The sequence below is a fragment of the Ranitomeya variabilis genome, chromosome 2 (genome assembly GCF_051348905.1).
Source record: "Ranitomeya variabilis isolate aRanVar5 chromosome 2, aRanVar5.hap1, whole genome shotgun sequence".
Taxonomy (NCBI): Eukaryota; Metazoa; Chordata; class Amphibia; order Anura; family Dendrobatidae; genus Ranitomeya; species Ranitomeya variabilis.
In genome coordinates, this window is record NC_135233.1 from 1,056,019,964 (window position 1) to 1,056,042,684 (window position 22,721).

The 22,721-nt window shown below is 42.6% G+C and overlaps 1 protein-coding gene across 1 annotated transcript in view; it reads right to left on the reverse strand.

Annotated features, from left to right (window-relative positions):
• Window positions 1-4,534: 4,534 nt before the first annotated feature.
• SDC1 (syndecan 1) overlaps window positions 4,535-22,721 on the reverse strand; it is a 34,853-nt gene continuing 16,666 nt past the window's right edge. The window contains exons 2-5 of the mRNA XM_077291479.1: window positions 10,532-10,610; window positions 8,731-9,827; window positions 7,724-7,856; window positions 4,535-7,512 (exon numbers count right to left, since the gene is read on the reverse strand). Coding sequence (XP_077147594.1) covers window positions 7,346-7,512; window positions 7,724-7,856; window positions 8,731-9,827; window positions 10,532-10,610 — 1,476 coding nt within the window. The 3' untranslated portion in view covers window positions 4,535-7,345. The remainder of the gene's footprint in view (window positions 7,513-7,723; window positions 7,857-8,730; window positions 9,828-10,531; window positions 10,611-22,721) is intronic.

A 22,721-nucleotide genomic window follows, 5' to 3' on the forward strand; every position in this document is an offset into this window, starting at 1 on the left:
GTCACTGGCTTTACCACTCTGGCAGAGAAAATTGCGCGGGAGCCCACGCCAATTTTTTCCGCCATTTAACCCTTTATTTTAGCAGCTACAGCGCCCAAATTTTGCACATACACACTACTAACATTAGTAGTGTGGAATATGCAAAAAAAAAAAAAAAGGGATATGAGATGGTTTACTGTATGTAAACCATGTCTCATATCATGTCGGGTTTGTGAAGGAGAAATGAAAAGCCGACAATTGAATTACCGGCTTTTCACTAACACCGCTGCGTATTTCTCGCAAGTCACACTGCTGGTCCGTGTGGAATCCGTATTTTTCTCGCCCCCATAGACTTTCATTGGCGATTTTTTTTTGCGCAATACGGTGACAAACGCAGCATGCTGCAATTTTCTACGGCCGTACAAGACCGTATATTACGGATGCGTAATATACGGCAGATATGAGCTGGGCGATAGAGAATCATTGGGCCGTGTGTAATGCGTATTTTACGGACGTAGTTTATGCGCTCATACGTCCGTAAAACTCGCTAGTGTGACGCCGGCCTGAATGTGATGTCGCGTAATTCCTAAAACGTCATTCTGGCCTTTACATTTTTTTTTATCGCTCCGCCATTTAGCGATCAGGTTAATCCTTTTTTTATTGATCGGGCGATTCTGAACTCGGCGATACCAAATGTGTATGTTTGTTTTTTTTTTATTTTGAATGGGGCGAAAGGGGGGTGATATGAACTTATGTTTTTTTTATTTTTTTAAAAACATTTTAATGTAACTTTTGGCATGCTTTAATAGTCTCCATGAGAGGCTAGAAGCTGCCATGGCTCGATCGGCTCTGCTACATACAGATGATGCTTAGATCGCCTCTATGTAGGAGAATTACAGCATTGCTATGAGCGCCGACCACAGGGTAGCACTCATAGCAATCCGGCATCAACAACCATAGCGGTCTCAAGGAGATCTCTGGTTGTCATGCCGACGCACCGATGACCCCCAATCACGTGATGGGGGTCAGCGGTGGACGTATTTGTGGCCCGATGGTTGGAAGCGCACATTAAATGCCGCTGTCAGTTTGACAGCGGCATTTAACTAGTTAATAGGCGCGGGCGGATCACGATTTCACCCACGCCTATTGAGGGCACATGTCAGCTTTTCAAAACAACTGACATGTCCCGGCTTTGATGCGGGCTCACCGCCGTATTCTGCATCAAAGCGGGGGTACTAACATCGGACGTACTATCCCTTCTGATATTTTTCTATTTAATTTAAAATGTATTTATTTCATTTAAAAAGGTGTTTATTTTTTATTTTAATTATTTTTTTTATTTAAAATTTATTAAATTTAACATTTTTGTTTAAACATTTAATTTTTTGTATGCTATTTAAAATGTATTTATTATTTTATTTAAAATGTAATAAATAAATTTAAAAATTACATTACCGGTACATTTATTTTCTGTAATTTAAAAGGCATTTAAAACTAAAGTACATTTTTTATTTAATTTAAAATGTATTTTTTGTATGTAAAAATTACATTTTATTATTGTATTTCAACTGAAATGTATTTAATTTAAAAATTACATTTATTTAGTTTCATTAAATTTAATATGTATTTATAACATTTTAAAATGACATTCAGTTACGGTAATTATTTTTATTTTAATATTTTAGCTTTACAACAGCTGTGGGCAAAAAGTGATCTTCAGGTGCCTGGTTAATCTAAGGAGCAGGGGGTGAAGCCCTTGTAGCTGTAGGATAAGACCCTGAGGGTAAATAGACATAGGTCAATGGGTCATAAATGGATCTGAGGACCAGCCGGGCTCATTGACCTTCCGGTCTGTTCTGTGGAAGAAATAAACAAACAATTCTCCTTATCTACAGAGGAAAAGTGTCCTGCAGCCTGGGAACATAAAATATATCACCCAGGATGAGCCAGCACTGGAGACACTTTTACATCGTTCTTCCTTTTGAGTAGATAAAGAAGCTCAAAGTACAAAAAAAATCTGAATTTTTATGTTTTTTTTTTTTTTTTTCTTTTTTTTTTTTTTACACCTACTCTTATTTGTAGCCCCAAAATGCATCAGCTGCGTCCTGTGATCTTATGGATCTTGAGTGAATATTCTGACTTAAAAGCAAGTGACCAACGTCTTACATGGCGCCTGCAAGTCAGAATCTAAGACTTATGTGTATGAAGGACGGGCAATACCTCATTAGGGAAGGGGTTTACAACAATTAACAATCTGGATCTATAACCAAATCAGTAATCACACAGGAGAGCAGACTGTCAGTTATTACATGTCTCACCCCCTTTCACTTAAAATAAGCCCTGTTAACAGGGAGATCTATGTGCGGCCCATAGATCTTAACAGCTCATTTGCATATTAAGAAAATCATGGATTTCTCTGGCATAAGAAATCGGATCGCAGATATCAAGGTGCCATTTTATTCCGCTTCCTATGACCTACATACCAATATAGACGGCTTAGGAGGGTTGGTCCTACTGACAGATTCCCTTTAAGCCCTTGGCTAAAAGATTGTCAGCAAAGAAATTAATCAGTCAGGTCTGTAGGAAGGATGCGAATCACATGCTGCAGGTACACATTGCCCAAAAAGCATTGGAAAGTAGCAGTGAAGTTAAAAAAAAAAAAAAAAAACCACAAAACAACCCACTACTAACAGGTCATGCCTTTCGGTCTTCATAGTTTTGTATTGTCTTTGTCACTCCTGGGAAGGGGGATTGTTGCTCACCTAAGAAAGATGGTGGGTGATATGTTGAGTCTTTAAAAGCAGAAAATAAATTAGGCAAATTAGCTCTTCAAAGGGAAGGAAACATCTTATATTCATTGCATGTTTGTTTTTAAATACCCTTTGGATTGGCAAACAAAAATATCTCCCTAGAGATCGTGCTGCGGCTCCACCGCTCCTCCCCCGCTACAGTGCTGAAGGCCGGACACAATGGGGATATTCATCACATCCCTCTAATTCTTAGACAGTCTGAAAATGTTCCAAATTTATCAAAGTGGTCCAAGCTGTTTGATAAGTTCATTTACAACAATTCCCCAAAAGTTGTGACACTGGAAAACGTAAAGAACATAAAAAAGACAACTGATAGGGTTTTGGGAGAGGAACATTGTCGTATTCTTGTCTGATGTCGGATTCTCGCCACTCCATCCACAGTTGGGGTCGTTGCTGGATGTTTTGTTTTTTTAATAGCATCCAAAATGTGTTTTGTTTTTTATGGTGAAAGATATGGACTGCAGGCGGCCGGTTCATCACTCGAATTCTTCTGCAGTTGTGATGAACGCAGTATGTGCCTTAACTGAAACATACAAGGTTTTCCATGAAATCAACACATTCTTCATTGAGAAAACATCTTTCTAAAACCCTCTATAAAATGCTCAGCAGTAATCGTGCCTTCAAAATGTTGAGCCACCCATGCCTTCGGCATTAATGCGACCCCCAAACCATCAGCGATTCAGAACTGTACACCGATAACAAGCTGGATGGTCCCTCTACTGGATAACAAGCTGGATGGTCCCTCTCCTCTTGAATGTTCAGGGCATGGCCTCCGTGGTTTACATAAAAAAAAATAAATAAATTTCTCATCATAGAACAGGTTTCCATTTTGCCACAGTCCATTTTAAATTTGCGCTGGCCCAGAGAAAATTGCAATATTCTGCATTGTGTTGACATATGGATTCAAGTGATTGCATTGGTGGATTACAGGGTGACTGACCAGCTTTGCTTCTGAGAGACTCTGCCTCTGTTCTTTTTATGAGCGGTCATAGGACTTTCATAGCAGTGTTTTGTCTTAAAGTGTAGCAGGGACCCAAGCAGATGAGATGGCGCCAAAACCACCTCCCTATGACCGTCTACCAAGAATTATGACCCATCCTAGGTTGAGTTTTTAGCTGCAGAGGAAAGGGGAGGGGATTTAAGTTCAGCCCAAAGGGCAGAGGAATGACCCGAAAAAGGTTAGCGTAAGGCCATGTGGTCTCTTTTCAGTCACTTTGAAAGTGGGGACTGCATTGAGGAACGTGTGAAGAGACCAGCCGGCAGCCCATGCCTCCTGCGGCACAGCACACACATGGTCGATCATCAACCCAGTAATTGACACATTCTGCTTCTATCTTGTCCTATCACTATCTGTATTTGCATATCTGACCATTGTATAACTATTGTGTATATATAGTGTGCCCTTAAGGCGTTTAAATATTTAATATAATTTATTCTTGGGCTGCTATTATCTTGATTCACAAATTCACAAGTCAGATTCTCGGTTTAACTTTCCATGCTACCGGGGCCGTGTTCTGGCCCGATATAATCCAGGTAACGGACTAAGCTTATATCTAACAAACCGGTGGCAGTCCTGTTTCACTGGTGGCAGTGAAAGGGGCCTCTCAGGGCTGTGGCTATGGATTTTGCATAGGTCAGATTTTTTTCATCAATTCAAGTAATGCATATCAATGATTAACTCCAAAATTCAGACAAAATTCCTCTTGAAATTACCTTTGGCTAAAAAACATCCAGTGTCCAGAAAAGGTTTTTCAAAGTAAAATTTTATTGCATTTTACCCTTATGTTACAGAAAACTTTTTTTTAAAGAGTCTCATGGTACAAAAGTTTTAGGTTCCTTAAAACATTGCTATGGTATGAGAGTGCAGCAGCGTCCAACCAGGACCTGGAGGTACGGAAATCGGAACCTGTGGATTGTGACGGTTGTATAGGTACGGTCTAAGTCACGCAGGTTGTCAGACACAACTCTGCTTATTGCTCCTCTGTCGCTCATTTATCCCTGAGTGGTGAGCCCTCATTACTGCTTTATTGTGAGAGTTTATGGCAAACTACATCTTTCCAATAGTTACACTTGTACAGCCGGCCATACACATTAGATAAAAGGTCAGATGAAGAAATAACCAATGACCAAATTGAGCCTCCTTTCAATGGCAGGTGACAGAGTTAGGAGGATTGGGCATGTTGGATTTTAACATGCTCCATCCATTTTTTTTTTTATTTTTTTTTTTTCTTCCCCGTGCTAAAATGTTCACCTGACACCTCTCTAATGTGCATGGCTAACTTGTGACAATCTTAGTTTCCCACCCAATCTTACATTGGGGATCAAGAGATGCAGGTGGGGTGCGCTGGGCAGGTTCCTAGTCTTACTAATTGGGTCCACACAGGAGCAGGACTCCTCAGGCACTGAGCCCCTAACCCTAATCTCTTCACGCCCGATGGAAGAGTGGACTGCCATAGCGACTAGTGGAGTCCAACAACCATTATAGCTGCAGCACTGGCCCAAAATGGGCATTTATTGCCAAATGGGGGAGAAGGAGGTCAGGGAAGGTTGCAAATAAATCACAACAATTAGAAAAATACTAGGAATTTTTTTTCTTTAAAACCTATTTACACATATAAACATTAAAATTGTTACATGCATTTCTGCCAAAAAAGAACAAACAAAAAAAACCAATCAATTATAAGTTCGAGTCTCTGGTCCACAGCAATAAATGTCGCTATTCCTTACTTCTTGTTCTAGGTCCTCTAGATAAGTCCTAGATTGTTCTACTGGATTCTTTCTAGAATATTCAAAAGGAATAATGTATCTAGGTGCACATTCATTAGGAAGCAGGTGACATTCGCCATTCAGGCCACCAGTAACACTGGGTGTCATTTTTAGGCAGTGTTCACACACTGGTCATGCTGCGGCTTTTAACCACAGTAGCCTTGTGATTTTTCGATAGTTGCCCTGCACGATCCCCTCATTTTGAAAGGAAACTGTAACATTGGTGGTTAAAAGCCGCAGCATGACCACGGCCTTCATGAGACCTGTAGAGATGGCCACCCAAATATCCAGAGCTTGCAATCTGGGAGAAGAGGATTCCTTGTAGACTTATAAAGTATTGGGATTTTTTTTTTATTAATTTTTGTTTGTTTTTTTTTCAGGCACAGAAATGCTTTTTAACTGAAGTTGTAAAAATATATTGCATCAAAAAGACAACTTTATATTACAGTATTAGTGTATCATAAAACCAAACGAAGGTGGTCCTAGAAGAATTGGGAGAGAACAGATATATGCACAGCACAACCTTGAGATATGGGGAGAAAAATGGAGATTAGGACCGGGATATAAAATTCTGGATTAAGGCCACGAGTGCATAAGGTTCGTGAGATTTTACCTTTACAGGAATCTGATTAATAGGGCAGTAGAGGTTTCTTCAACCAGTCCGTCTCTCAGGTTTAGTAATCAGATTTTAACAAAAATCAGCGTAGATCGAAAAATCTCTTGAAAACACCATAACAGAACTAATCTCATTCCAACGAAAATTAAGACGACTGAACCCATAGAGGAGAAACATTTTATCCAGGTCATATTCTCCCAAAAATTTGTGTAGAACGTATTTGTAGTAGTGTTTAAGAACTATTCCAAAAGAGAAAAATTAAAAGTACCCTAGAAGCAGCGTCGCACAAGTCGTACAAGACAGAAATGTCATGGGAAGGGGGTTCAGATACCCCCCATTGTAACAGTTCTGCAAAATATAGGGTGTCTGAAATGTAAAAAAAAAAAAAAAAAAAAGTGGGCATAAACATTAACATTGGCACTGCATACTCCGAAGGGAGAACATAACAAAAAACACTGAATATAACAAACACGCAACAGCAAACAGCTCAGTAACGCTAAAAAAGGACCAGATGACAGGCTAGTGCAAGAAGAAGAAGATATGGATCGTGGAAGGTGCACATTCGACCGCTGATATTCCTCAGATTATCGACAGAACAGACTTATAAACCAGTGAATAAATAGTTGTGGCAGTTTAAAGCTTAAAAAAAAAAAACTAAAAAAAAAAAAAAAAAAAAAACACAAGGAAAGCATCTGGGATGGATCAGATGCACTTTTTTTGGAGTATGAACCTCAATTGTTTTCTGACGGGAATGTAAGGAATTTGGAATGTAACACTTGGATTTTAAGTGCTATGGTGGAGCTAAACTGGATTTTAGGATTTGGGGGTTAAAAAAAAAAAAATATTTATATCTATGTACAATCGAAGCGAGGCATAGGAGATGTCAGCAGAGGAACGATTTGCGCTGAAGGTAGCCAGTCGAGATGTGCTCCATGACAATGTACCGCAAGTAGTCTAACTCGCATGTGGACAACAAAGTCCTCCTCTATGTTATAAAAAAAAGAAAAAAAAAAAAGGCACGGTGCTGTGAAAAGGCACGTTGAAGGCTTTCTCCATAAATAACGTCCAGTAGTCGTCCTTTGAAACAAACCAAAAAAGCCACAGAGCAAAAGCTGTGGCTGGAGAACGAAGAAGTAGAGGCAGATCTCACAAGTGGAAGAGAAGAATTGCTGGACTACGCGTAGAACTCCCTCTGTTCCCTTGGCTTCTGATATCCCCCGTTGGACTGTTTTGGTTCCTCCAGAGAGTAGCTGCCTTCATCTTTCTTTTTCATCCTGTACAGTACAAACACAACCAGGGCAGCTGCGAACACCAAACCGGCCACTCCACCTGCGATGATTCCTGAAAGGAAAAAGGGTTTGAGATCAAGCAAGACATCGAAAAGGCCTCAAGAACCAAGAAAATATCAGCTCAAACATGGAGGACAACAGCTACTTGAGGCATTACTTTACATAAAAATGTTGTGTTTCCGAGAAAATATAGATCGTTTCAGGACGATCTCTCCAAGATCAGCCTCATCGTTGTGATACTTCATTATAGAAACAAGTTTTACCTGCAAGAAGTTCCTTCCTTTCCATGATCCCATGTGAGGCATCAGAGCTTCCGTCGTCAGAGTTCCCCTCTTCAGAGGACGGGTTCATTCTGCCTTCATTGAGGACTGAATTTGTCGATTCAAAAAATATATCCTAAAAAACCCCAAAACAAACAAAATAAATATCCAATGATGACGTATAATATGTTGCTGGACAATTGTTGCCATTTCCAGAAGACCAACCTACAAAGTACACCTCGGTGGAACCAGACAGACCTCCACTGAAGAATGAGAATATGTCCTGCATGAGGTTTTGTTAGAGAATATAACTCTCCTGGTATTGCCGTGGGACAGCTAAAGTGGCATAAAACGAGCAGATTGCAAAAAGCAGCACAAACCTCAGCTTTCTGGGAACTACATAAATATTTATCAAGTACAACAACCCAAGAACCCAGACCAGGGGTGAGCAATAAATTACATGGACAGTCAATCATCTGACAGCAGTTGATCACTGGAGGTCCGAAAAAACTGGATCCACAATCAGTTGGCCAAAACCAGACTTAAGGCATTGCGTAGACTAATAAAAATTGCCCTGGATGCCAAGAGTGTATTAGTTGTATTTATTTCATCAATTCACTGCAGTGACATTTGCAGTCCCGGGTCTCATCACCTCCATCTGAAGCTTGGCCACAGATTTCCATCCGCTATCAGATGTGCTTGCAGAGGTCGGCTGTAAGCCTCATTTCCAGCTGTAATTAGGAAGGGTGCTGGTTTACCTATGAAAATTATCCCTACAGCCAGCCTCCCTGGAAGCACATCACTATAGACAGCACAGAGGATACATGAAGTGCAGGGTTGGGACATTAGAGGCCCCTTCTTCATAAGTTCTATTAATATTTTAGACATAACTAGGGCAGTTTTTATTCAGCTGGATAACCTTTACCCTAATCACCAATAAAGGCCTTATGAAAAAAACTGAATTGTTGCCTGCCTCCACTTATGAAAAATGGTACATCATCAAGACTTGCCTCATCTGCTACCCCGGATGGTCCTTCTTCCTTAGAGTCAGAAATCTCATCGTTTTCATCGAATGGACTCCTGGAGACGTTATACTGGGCTGTGGTGCTGGTGAAGTCGTCATTTTCTGTGTCCTCGGGGAGGTGTTCATCTTCACTTATTACTGGGACAGCCGTTGTGCTTCCATCATCGGGGACATGGATTCTCCTGCCCTTCGTATCCGGTGTGTGGACTTCAGGAGGCTTTTCAGGTTCAGCAGACATGGTGGTAGTAGTTACATGGTGATGATCTTCAGGAGGGTGTTCATCCTCAGAAACAGTTGTTACGTTTTCTCCTCCTTCGGCGTTACTTTCAGGTTCAACCGGGTCAGACTGCTTTGTGGTCTCTTCTTCCTTAACACCTAACTCAACAAATGGAGTTGTGGTAGTATGATGATGAGGAGGATGATGATGATGGTGGTGGTGATGAGGATGATGATCTTCATGTGTGCGAGACTCTTCAGCCACAGTCGTTGTAACCAAGGCCGGTAGATTGTCTAATGCATCCACGGCAGCTTCTTCGTTATCCACATAGGTACTGGTGGCTCCAGAGGTGGTTTCTCCATGGAAGACACCATGCTTTGCCAAGTCTTCGACAGGAGTGGTCAGCTCCTGGGGAACATGATGTAACCCAGGCTCTGTATCAGGTATGTTTGTTGTAGTTTGTTCTGGCAGATCAACTGCAAGAAGAATATCTGTTGTGTCATCAACATCTCCGCCTGACTCAGAAGGAAGAGTTGTACTAGACGTGGTTGTATGATGGTGTGGATGATGATGATGGTGGTGGTGTTTCTTATCTTCAGTTTCTTCCTGATGGAATGGAGGAGATGTGATGGCTTCTTTCGTGGTTGCTTCTGCATCATCAGTATCTACAGCTATTGGGTCTTTAATGTCGTCACTGGGGGATGCTGTTGTATCCGCAGACTTTGTGGTGTCTTCAGTTTTAGTTTCTTCCTTTTCCACAATCTCCGGCTCCTGAGCTGCCGTAGACCCTTCCACGGTGGGCACCAAAGTGGAGATAGACGTAGTAAAGACCGTTACATCTTTAGACTCCGAATCCACAAAGAAACCTATAACAGAAATAAACCATGTGGATGAAGTTTTACTCTTAACCGATGAGGTAAGATAAGAAGAAGAATTTAGTCCAGTAGGGTGAAACACCAATGTGCAGCCGCCGTATCACAATAAAACTAGGCTTAGTACACTGGATTAAAATTTAATGCCAAGTAGAGAAGAAAAAAAGCTCAATATGGGTTCAAGAAGCAGAACTATGGCGAGAAGAGAGTGGTGGCCCTCACGCTGAATGGAAACATTAGTCCCTGCCACTTGCAAGTCACTGGCTAGTAGATAGCGACTGTCTTAAAGGGAATCTGAAAGCAGGCTTTTGCTATATAATCCAAGAACAGCATGATCTAGAGGAAGAGCGTCTGATCCCGGGGATGTGTCACTTACTGGTCTGTTTTGTTGTGTCAATAAAATCAGTGTTTTATCAGCAGGAGATCATCCTGGTCCAACCACACCGCACACTGATTGTACCCTGAAATCTGCCAATTAGTGGTGTGGGCGGGGTTATACAGAGCTCAGCATTCCGAGATCTGCAGCAGAGAAAACTGATTCTATCACAACTGCTGCACCCAGTAAACTAAGTGACATCACTGGAATCGGGGTCTGTCCCTACATCATGCTGCTGTCAGAATAAAGGGAATCTGTCAGCAGGTTTTGATAAGATAGGAGAGAGGACTAGAGCAAAGATGCAAAGTAAATCTGCTCTCACCATCGGATCCTGATCCAGAAAAATCCTCATCATCCCCAGAACCGTCAAGGTCTTCAGGAAGAGGAACAGTTTCATCAACCTAAGAAAAAAAAAAAATAGCAAAGAATGGGAATGATGTTTTAATCAACGTTTTAATATTCAGTACAGACATCACTTTCTAATCCAAGAGACCAACATTAAATACCAAATATCCACTGATCGAGGAGAACATTAAAAGCCTAATACTGGTGTAGGTCGCACTTGTGCCAAAACAGCGCTGACCGATCAGATTGAGGCATGGACTCCACTTATGCCAGATAATCGCTGGACACCTGTAGGTTATTGGCAGCAGATCCTTTAAAGGGGTCTTTTAAACAGGCGCGGCCTCCAAAAATCGGACTTGTCTCCAAACTGCCCATCCAACTGATTATCTATGGGATGTTCTGGAAGTCATGACGAGGCTTCCTGTATATTCCTCCATTCCTGAAGAGTTAATTTTTTTTGCAGTGTGGCTGAACATCATCCTGCTGAAAGACACTACCACTGCCGGGTACTTAGTCTGTACATGTGTAGGTAGATGGTACGTGTCAGCTCCACGTGGTACCAGGACCAAGGTTTCCCCGCAGGACATTGCCCACAGCATCATACTGCCACCCACTGCCGTGGGTTACTCTGGGGGAATCTCTTCGCTTGTTAAGAGAAGGATCAGTCAATCTGCATGGTGGGGAAAAAAAATAAAAGCGCAATTACTAGGCCACCTTCCATTGCTCCAGGGTCCAGTTTTAATGAGCAGATTGTGGAACCCTTCAGTGCAGAAAATGGGTCAGTTCAGGCACTCGGACTGAAGAGCAGCCATGTAGCCCCTTACACCGAAAACTGTTCTGACCATCTTTTTATCATTACCCTTTGCAGACTTCCTGGGTTACCAGTTGAACCTTTATTACGGCTGATCGATGTATATTGTAGGAGGTAAAGAATTTGCACGACATTGTGCGCTACAAGACCCCGATACTACCACTGGTTTCTATTGCTAAAGTAATCTTCCTAAGGAATCCAGAAAATTCAAGGTATGACCAGAGACTCAGCCGATGTAACCATTAAGTCACATTTTTACTAAGACTTAACTTCAATGATGACCAATCTATGACCCAAGGATCATAGGATCCTGGAAGATCAGCTTGGTACATGGATTTCACATTAGCGAGGGAAAATAATCCATTCCAGTCAAATAGAAATGTCAAAACAGATGAGTAACAGAAGGATTGCCCTACAGGGCCTTCACAGATAGCTTGCCCAGAGGCCACTGTTCTCCTCACCTCTGACCCATGTCCTTCACTCTGGGGGTATCAGGATAAAGAGCAGAAGGGTCTGCAGATAAATGAGGATATGTAGCTCGACATCAGAAGTCAACTGTCCTCCGGCTTCTTTTATCTGCACATGATATATCTAACCCTTCACCTTAAAAAAGGGCAAGTGCTAGATTAGAAGACAACCCTGATAAAAACCATCCTTGGGCAAAACAAAAATCAAGGATTGTACACGTGGCCATTTATTTTCTCCGATTTACCAAGGGACAGGACATCTGTGAACCATAAAATCCAATGCATAGCCATCATTACAGAATAACAGTGGGGTCGTCAACGTTTAGCTTCTCCCCATCACACATAAGATAGCGGGTCATGCATCACCGTCAAAACTCACGATTTGCGCTTAGTTTTTCGACAGAACCAAGTCAGTATATTTCTGTAGATGGCAGTGGGGAACGGGTGTTCTTCTCTAAGGAGTTGGAGATTTTTTTTAGGGATTGGGGTGGTGGTGGAAAATAGTATTTTCTAACCTTGGAAGAGATTCCCACATGGTGGGATATTGTATGAATGCCGGACATGACCGGTGTTTGCTCTTGTAACCCGGAGCCACAGCCATAGAATAAGAGTACCGACAGGCATGTCGTATCCTGAGCAACAGGAATAAACTCCTTTTCCTGATATTAATCTGTGTCAAATCCACAAAAGCTCCCATAAGGGAAAAAAATAAAAAGTGAACTGTGGTCGAGCAGTCAGATCATGGGAAAACCACTTTATGTACAGCGCTAGTTTTGCAAAACTGAAATAACAGTGAAAGGATCTTATTAAATTAGTGAGAAAAAAAACAAAACAAGAAAGGGGTAATGTTACACGTCAGGATGGAAAATTGCTCCAGGGCTTAATCCAAGGTTTATAAATGGCCTTTTAAGAGATTAGTGAATTAGGATAATACAGGTCTTCTGTGTATGGATGGGAAGACAACGCTGAGGACAAAGTTAATCAGAGCTCCGAGATTTGGACAAACGGAAAAGAAATAGAACGTCTACGATTCTCAAGACGGCCCTGTAGCAGGCCACGCAACAATCCGAAGTCCGTTTTGATGCAGTTTTTCCCTTAGCGGTGCTGGAGAGCACCTGTGGATCTGGCCCTTTATAAAACTAATAACATCCACATTGAGAGGTGAGGGATACAGAGTACGTGGTGCCCCGTGGTCAGTAAGCAGAGTGCACACGGTCTGGCAGGTTTGTAACAGCCCCTGGAGCCAGCCGCCTCCATATATAGAGCTGACAAGTGCAGCAAAACCCCCTTTTAGTGCCCGTTAGTTTGACCCATAAGCTTCACTATCGCCAGCCACTGCCTCTTTTTAGGCCATGTTTCCATGTAACGTTTATGCAGTGTTTTTTCCACAGTTTTTTTTTATATTATTTTATCTGCAGGTAAATGGCATTACAGTTCTACCCAGCCAACTACTAGGAGAAAAATAAAGTATTTCCTTCTGGGAGCCGCCGGCTTTCAGTCGTGGGGCGGTGCATGCAGCGATTACAGGCAGCAGTCTCAGAACTGCCCCTGCACTTTCACAGCAGACTTTTCAGCACATCTGTGCAGAGACAGTAGTAAAGGCGCCATGGAGCGCTCACAGTCGCCGCTCACAGTATACGAGCAGTGCCGCGAGTTGTGAGTGATGACTGTAAGCGCTCCCTGTACGGCCCCTTTGACTGAAAGTTGGCAGCTCTCAGGGAAGAAAAAAAGTTTATTTTCTACTAGAACATTTCAGTAGAAATGGCAGTATTGTAAAACCATTTATCTGTGGATTAACCCTATATCTGCAGGTGAAAAGTATCCCCCCCCCCCCAAGGTGACAAGTATCCCTTAAAGTGCATAGAATGGAAAAAAAAAAAGTAGTAAGTGGTTGAAGAGCTCCAGGAGGGAACAAGCAGCCCTTAATGCCCAGTAAAGCTCCACCATCTTTCTGCATGGAAAAAAAAATAAAAAATAAATTTGCCACCATTTTCAAATTCATGACAAAAGTACTGTGATTTTGCAAAAATCGCAGCAAATTCTGTGGGGAGATTTCTAGTAAAGCATGTATAGAAAAAAAAAATTACTGTAATAAAAATATGCAACAGCTATATCATACACAGAGCCAAGAAATATGCAGACACCTCGTGCACCTGCTGTAAGGAGAAGAGGGTGACAAGGAATCCTTAACACCCGGTTTGGTCCACATGACCGTGCCAGACTTCCGCTACCTACCCTGTAACGTGAGCGCTTCTTATGGGAACAATAAGGGCTTTTCAAACAAAACATGAACCTGGTTTTTCCAAGTTTACACTCCTCGGAGGACAAGTGTCTGCCTGCACTGCCGATCATCTGCCAGAAGGTCATACAATTCAACACGTAGTTGGACGCACCATCCGACGAGTCTGCCAAAAAGTGCGACGACACTCCAGACGAGTCTAAGAACAGTACTTCTTCCAAATCTTTATTCACCCGCTGTTGCAAAACCACAGCTCTCAGCATGCACTGACGGCTGCAGGCATAAAGAGGGGAAAAGGAAGGGTGAAGGCTTCATCTTCTGTACTCTTCCATGCAATGTCACCAAGGACATGTAGGAGGACGTGGAGGCCATTAACGCCCATTAATCATCGCAGTCATAATAAGCAGCCACGGGAAAGTCAAGGTTAAAACAACCTTTCAATGAGCTCCACGAGACTGTAGGTATCGGGCTTCGGCAGCATTAACGACCTCAGTGTTCTCGATGCAAGACATTAGACACGTGGAAAAAAAAACAAAAGTGTGCCCTTTAACTCTTCATGGTGCAGAACAAAAAAAATAAAATAAAATGAAGACTTCTGCATGCAACTGGGACTCACAGGACGTTACCGAGATGCATAAATATCTGTGGAGATGAGAGGTGACCCCTTAGCAGCCATCTTTGGCTAGGTTCCCGTAGAGCTTTTGCCCTAAGAAACTCCTGGAAACCACGGTCATTAGGTCTCTGACTGGTGAAGCCCAAACACTTGGCTTAGTGTTGGTATACATCACTATACCCACTTGTGGGGGGGTGGTCTCACCACTGGGACCCCCTCATGAATACAGAGAATGGAGACCCATGTAAATGCTGCCCCAGTCACGGTCTATGGTGGAGGTGATCACACATGGGGCACTACTACTCCAATAGATGAGAAAGGACCTATGGGAGATCCCTGAGGTCAGACCCTCCCTGATCACCAAGCCCATGTTTGTTTCAGACATATTTAAATGTCCTTTATACGTCAGTGGTCAGAGTAGAAGTCAAAAAAAGCCACCATGGTTAATAGTCCTGTACGCAAGTAGTCAGAGGGTATGTGTCGCGGCTTTATAAAAAAAAAAAAAAAATTACTAAAACCTAAATTAAATTAGGGTGGCTTCTCTGGCCAACATCTATTAACGAAAAGGGAAAGTTAAACTATTTTGGCAGTATAATTTAATTACAGTGATTAATCACTTAACCTGTTATTACCCAGGGACGACAACTAGAAATGCTGGATTGAGTGCCGTGCCGATTTGCACAGGCTCCTGACCGAGCGGCAGCTTCCGCTTTCCCCATAAGTGGGAGTGGGACCATAAATGTCTCCAACGAGAATCTACATACATAGGACTCATCCACCAAAACGGTTAATGAGCTCTTAAGGTTTGGGCTGCGGGGCAGAATGTAATGAACAGAACTTAAATCGTGAAACATTTACTAGATTTTCAGGCATGTGGTTACACGGATTAATGCTTTACTCCGTGCTGATGATGAATGAGGAAAAGCCAGATGACTTAGCAGCCGGCAGTGAGCTACTGTACAGTCATCGGCTGATACCTTGGGACTGACTCAGTCGGAATTTTTTCTCTCTCTCCTAATCGCACACAAATCAGTTTTATGGAATTCGTACAAGAAGCCAGAGGGCAACCGAACCCCAGGATGAATAGACTTCCTGAGAGGAGCCCAATACAGAGGGTGGCTTCCTAATAATGTGTGGTCATAACATTATTTTTTTTTCCCCCCCTTCAGGTAGGCGAAAAGGTTTTCAAGTAGAAGCCGCTTAAAGGAAAGTTTTTCACTTTGCAAGTTTTAATGGACTTTTTGGGGACAATTAAGCCCTCAGACAGCCTTCTCTCGTGCAAGTGCCAACAGTGTTTTTCACCAATAGCATTCGTCATTATGATAGTCTTATGGAGCCGTTCACATGTATGATTTTTTTCCCTCCCTGGACCAATTGGTCCATGTAAAGTCATGGAAACGTCCAATTCTGATGCAAGTGTTGGATCAAAAAAAAAAAAAAAAAAAAGTAGTAGTCCCCTAACAAACACCATCCAACTCCACCCCAGGGTCTGGCTCCCATTTCAACAATTGATCCTTTTGTTACGTTTTGCGGCGAGATGAGCTGCTGCCAGAGGAGTCCGACAGCCGCTTTCTTCTCCCTGAAGCAAATATAGGAAGGATTGGCCGAGAGCTCAAAATGTATAGGGGTGAGCCACAGGCGATAGTTGCTTGCTGAGAGAACGTTGGCAAACAGCGACCTCATGTGTATGGCCAGCTTTAGGGAAGGTATAAAGATTACATTAACCCGCCTAAAAATCCAGTTAACATCCACATCCCATGGATGTGAGCAAGGCTTCCCCACCAGAATACCTTTTCCCACACAGATGCCATGGGCATCGTTGGCAGATTTGCCCACCTGACTACCATGGATTCTCAAGAGGATAAACCCCAAAGATCCAAGAGTCAACCTCAAATTTCTGCTGCCGAAAAATGCACAAGATTTTAATCTGACGTGTGAACATGGTCTTTGTGATCACCGATACACCAAGAGAAAACCCACACATCACCATATCTTCATGGTAGGAACCACCTTGCAGAAGTCAAAGCAGAATCTAGAGAGTCTCCAGCCTCGTCTACGGAGGCCAAAACCACCCACGCCGATCACAAAGTTCGCCATGACAGAATCAGTCCTCTCCAAGGCGTCATGGGGTAGAAGGAGCACATTGTAGGATAAATACTATAATTATTCCATGTATTTTATACAGCTTAATATAAAACCTTTAATAGAATATAATGTAGATTACGCCTAGGCACACACATCATAGCGGTAACACAGTGGATTTACTTGTTCTGGGTATGCCCTGTAAGCATTTTGTAGGACGACTGGGAGAGAAGAGAGTGCTAACAGATGACCCAGATCTGACAGTATAGGCTTGTTACAGGATGAGTCTAGGGAGTGTTCAGCAGGCCTGGAGACAGAGTGTCTGATGGCTCAAGGAACACTTGCGATGAATAAGTGCAGCACAAGAGAAGCCCTGCAGGCAGGATTGAGCAAAGGAAAGTTATGTAGAAACGTATGACGAGTCAGTAATCATGAGATGAATAGTTTTATATAAAGGACCTTAAACAGAAAAATGGGGGGGTGGGGGGAGTTTGTACACCTGGGTGGGCAAAGACAGGAGGTGCTCAATGCCTAAGGCTATGTTCACACATTGCGTTTTGCTGCATTATTTTATAAAAAATTTGAAGCTGTGTTTTACAGTACCGGTAAAGGCTGAGATTTCAGAAATTTCATGCAAAGACTGCAACAGACTTCTCCGGTGGTGGTTCACCTCTCCTGAAGGCAAAAGGGATCATGGAAGCTCGAATTGCAACACCTGATCCTTCTCCTTTCTGGCACGGCCCCCCACATACACATCAAGTGATGTGCCCGTTTGGACGACTTATCTAATGTGAATTGGGGCCTTTAGAATAAAAGTTCAAGGTGCTTTGACTCTTGACTCCTTAGATTTGTCTGGCAGAGACCAGACCTAATGGCTTGTCCACTTTGCGTTGACCGTAAAGTGCAGAATTAACAGGTCCCACACCAGCACAAGGGGCAGGGTGCCGAGCAAATGCTTATGTCATGGTGGCCTTCATCTTACTGCACAGCTAAGGACCAAGTTAAGAGACACTCGGACATATTTTAGCATTTCGATGTATGGCACAGATATTTCCGACTATCATGTCAGTCAAGTACACAAAAAAGTAGCCGCACTCAAGTCTTGATTTCAAATGTGGAGAGTTTTCTTTGTTTTTATTCTTTTAATTCAAGTGCACAGGCACCACCAAATAATTTTACAGAGAAAGCAAGTGATTGCGGACAATACGGTGACGTTTCGACCTGATACGGTCTTTTTCAAAATCTCACTTAAGTAAGAGGAGTGGTTTAAGAAGAAGGGAGATAGGAAGAGAGTCCCCAAGGACAGCTGAAGGTAGACTTCAGGAGTAAGGTGTCCGTCTCATTGGTGACACCTTACTCCTGAAGTCTACCTTGAGCTGTCCTTGGGGACTCTTCCCATCTCCCTTCTTAAACCACTCCTCTTACGTGAGATTTTGAAAAAGACCGTATCAGGTCGAAACGTCACCGTATTGTCCGCAATCACTTGCTTTCTCTGTAAAATTATTTGGTGGTGCCTGTGCACTTGAATTAAAAAGAATAAAAACAAAGAAAACTCTCCACATTTGAAATCAAGACTTGAGTGTGGCTACTTTGTGTACTTGACATTGGATGTTTAGCCAGCACCTTCATTGAACTTTACAGTGTGCCCATTATATTCTCTTCTCTATCATGTCAGTCGGAGCGATTATTATTATTATTTATTGTTATAGCGCCATTTATTCCATGGCGCTTTACATGTGAGGAGGGGTATACATAATAAAAAACAAGTACAATAATCTTAAACAATACAAGTCATAACAGGTACAGGAGGAGAGAGGATTACCAACCATCTTGGAGATTATACCCAAGAAGGAACGGGCCTTCGTCTGACTGCAATCTTGGCCAAGCAGTCAATTATTTTCAGGCAGAAGGCTGCTGCCAGATGCCTCCTCTATGAGAAGTTGATGTCCAGTTGGATCAAATAGGCTTGGGAGTTGTAATTCCCAATTCATCTCTCCCCACAATCGTCTTTCAGCCAAGTGACAAAATAGTCCTCAATGACCTCTACAAAGTAAAATGTGTGCATATACCGGAGGTCTGCTCACTAGCACCGCATGGCTGGAGACTACGAGCGTGCCTACGCCTTTAAATAGTCCATTACCCGTGGTGTCCTGAGCCATCAGTCATAAGACCAGACTGTGACCACGATCACATGTCCTTATTTACCACAACCTTCCCTTTTTTTTTTTTTTTTTTTTTACAGACTAAATAATTGCAGCTACATTTAGAGCCAGGAATCCCCTCCCGCACACAGCTCGGGATTCGTCATGCATTTTCAGAATTTATGACAAAACTCCTTGATTATCGCCGTCCTCCGATAAAGCAGCTCTGCTCCACCAAAACAATAAGGCGCTTCAAGTATTACATCCTACAAAAATAGAGAACGCGGCCTCAAATCCAGATTTGGCCGTTTTGAGACCTATTCTGTCAATGCCGAAGTATCCAGGTCTATCCACAGCAGTGAACAAGCAGCCATCACCCCGGGATGCAACAGAGCTCCAACCTCTAGCCAACGCCGGGCGATATGGGGGGGGGGGGGGATATTGCAAAAAAGGGGGCAGAGGGTATCAGGCATAGCTTCTTCCAATTATTGGTAAGCTTTCCCCACTGTAGCCGGTTCCACCATTGGTAGAGTGGTGCAAACCTGCAAATGGGGCAGCAATCAAGAACGCACACGGCCTCTGTACGGATGGGCGATACATTATTGTCAATGGACAGTTCCTTTAAATGCTGCAGTCAAACACTTTTGCTGCAGTCAAACACTTTTGCACCACAAAGTTCTTGTCTCAATAATGAAAAAACAAAAAAACAAACAAAGGAATTAGTCAGGCTGTTAGTTCTCCACAGCACTCTGCCATTAACGACCCGTACACATGTAAATAACGGAAAGGTACTTGGTTATTATTGGGTCAGAACTAGCGCTGGATGCCCCTATCCCCATTCTGCCCGGTTAGACGGCATTTGCACAAGCTGATTTTTAGGATTTCAGGTCGACATCAGGAGGAAATTAATTCCCATTCAACAAAAGGAGGAAATAAAGTCTGCACCTCCTTTTTCACATGTAGCAACATCACAATGTGGCTTTTATATTCAGATCAATTTGCATCACGGCTATTGCCTGAATCAGGAGATAAATTAAATTGGCTAACATTAGAAATGTGAGCCACTAAAATACAAGCAAGCTCACTGCTGCTGATACAAGGACCTTCCACCAAGCCGATAAATGCAGGCAGTGAAGGAAAAAAAAAACAAAAAAAAAACCAAACCTGCTTGCAGACACAGAGGGGAGCGACTGCCGCAGACTAAAGATTTGCATGAGACACCACACCAGCAAAGTCTGGGGTGAGCTAGGACTTCCAGGCAGGCGAGAGGGGTTCCAGCATCTTTAGTACTGGCAGAAAGCAGATTAGGAGAATCAGAAGTGTTCCAGGACATATTACACTGGCATGTGTACCAAAGGCGGATTTAACGTGTTAGGCTGTGTGCAAGGTGTTTTTTTTCCTTGCAGATTATCTAAATAAGGGCTCATTTCCACTTGCGAGAAAAAAAAAAAAAAAGTCCGTAATCTGGACCGAAAAAAAAGGGATGAAAAGTGTGCGTTTGTCATGCGAGTTCAATGCGATTTTTTATTCGCACCATCCGTTTTACATCCGTATGCAATCCGTTTTTTTTCTCTGCAACTAGTTTTATACAGTCATTTACAGGACCATTTACAGTGTTCTATGCCACAGAATGGTAAGGTATCCGTAAAAAACGGACGGAATACGGATGGTCCGTATTCCGTGTGCTTTTTTTCTCGCACCCATTGACTTGCATTGGCGAGTCTCGTCCGAGACTCACAGAAAACCGCAGCATGCTGAGATTTCTCAGTCCGATTTCAGCTGAGAAAAAAACAAAAACAAATGAGATGTCACCTATTGAAAAACATTGGTCCGAGTGCAATCCGATTATCGGATTGCACTCGTCCGTTTTTCTCGCAAGTGGAAATGAGACCTAAATGATGCCAGCAAAGTGAATGAGAAACCTGAAGTATCATGCACACGTTGCATATCTTTGATTTGCTGCAGAAATTAACCTGCAGCATGTCAATTCTCTGTGCGTTTTTGCCCTTCAACACTGACATCACTCAGCTCAGCCAAAACCGCAGGGTGGGGAGGGGGGAAAACCTGATCAAAAGCAGCCCACCTAGAAACACAAAATAAAAACGTGACCTCCTTGGGAGGACTGGAAGCTGGCAATGTCCTAAGGTCCAGAACAAGAGGAGACATGATGAAAGTGCAGACAACTGCTCAGTGACCCACTCATCATGGACACTGATCCAAGCTCCTGGAGCTTCAGTGACAGGTCCCTCCTGACATGCATTAAAAGAAGTAGTCTGTTTTGATTTTAGATATTTTTTTTTTTTACCCCTTGGAAGGTAAAATGAAATAAAATTAAAAAAAAAAAAGAAAAAAAAAAGAAAAGAATAGGGAAACCATTAATATAATCTGGGTGGGATGTTAATCTACACCTCCAATGCCAGACCACATCACTACACTAAGACGTGTAGATCCCGTATTCTTAAGACCTCCGTGCTCTCCAAAGCCATGAGGTCCAGGCTGATAGAAGATTACAGAAATGTGGCCTGACTTGGGGGGGATGGAGTTCCCCTTTAAGCAGGTGTCCCTCTGTGCTCTGTATACTAATGCGAGTCATCTGGTACTCTACCATTGAGATGAAGCCCTACGTGGGATCAGTGTAGCCCCGACTATGGCATCTATATTTGGAAGTAACCCAGAGAACCAATGTCGGACTTTCCTCTACACACCAGACGATTACCAGCAGATGTCCTACTCCTGGGCACAGACCAGTTACTAGATCCAGAGCTCATCATCAGCAATGGCTTACTTATTAATACAGCTTTATACAAAAAAAAAAAAAGTTATGGCTGAGTTATCTTACAATTATCTCTGTGAACCCTGAGCTCAGCACTCAAATTAGGTATAGTCCATTTCCAGACACGTGAAGAACTGTATGGTTCTACAGCTTTTACTACATGAAGGATAAACACAAGGAGCCATATCTTCTCTGGAGAGGATTAGTGGATCATCCAGAATTAAAGGGACTTTCAGAGTACGATCACAACATTTTTTTTTCTTAGCATCACTAGGCACTCTAATGAAAATCTGATATCCTACCGGTCCTATATTGGGGTCCACACCAACACACCAAGTGTCTAGACAACCATGCTGACGTCAAAGAGGCCGACCACCTAAAAATCTGTAGGAGTGTTCCTAGCTCTCTCCAGTGAGGAGCACATGCCAAAAGCAAGACTTGCTAAACTAGTACTGATGGGAGAAGAGATGATCAACTTAGTAAAAGGACTTGCCAAAGATTCACGAGCCATTAGTGCTCATACCGATAAGCTAGGCTTATGGGGAGACAACCCTTTTCGGGATGAGCTGCAAAGTATCTTAGATGCACGATCCTCCCAAGAGGAGCATTCAACAAACCAAGACTACTAGGAAGCAAGGGAAAAAGCAAATTCCATGAACCTGTTACTTTAGAATTGTTGTACTGGAAAGTTATTTCTAGTGAAGGTTCTTTAATAGAAGGGTAAATCTTTTCATAAATGGATGACTCTAGAACACAAAACACATGTTTGTTTGTTTTACTAAGAATTTGGCAGCAAAGACAAAGGTTGTTTCTTTGCTGAATGCAGACGCTAAACTTTAGATGACACTAGTCACAAGTCCGCTGACCTTGATTGAGCAGAAGACAACCACGTAGTAGTGGAGGTGGTGGACAAGGTCACTGGTTCCAATGTACTTCGTCTGGGCAAAACCTGCGGTGACTCAGTGTGAATAGTACACAAGGGAGAGCCAAATCACACATCATGACAAGTCAAAACCCATGTCTACAAGGTGAGGAAGACAA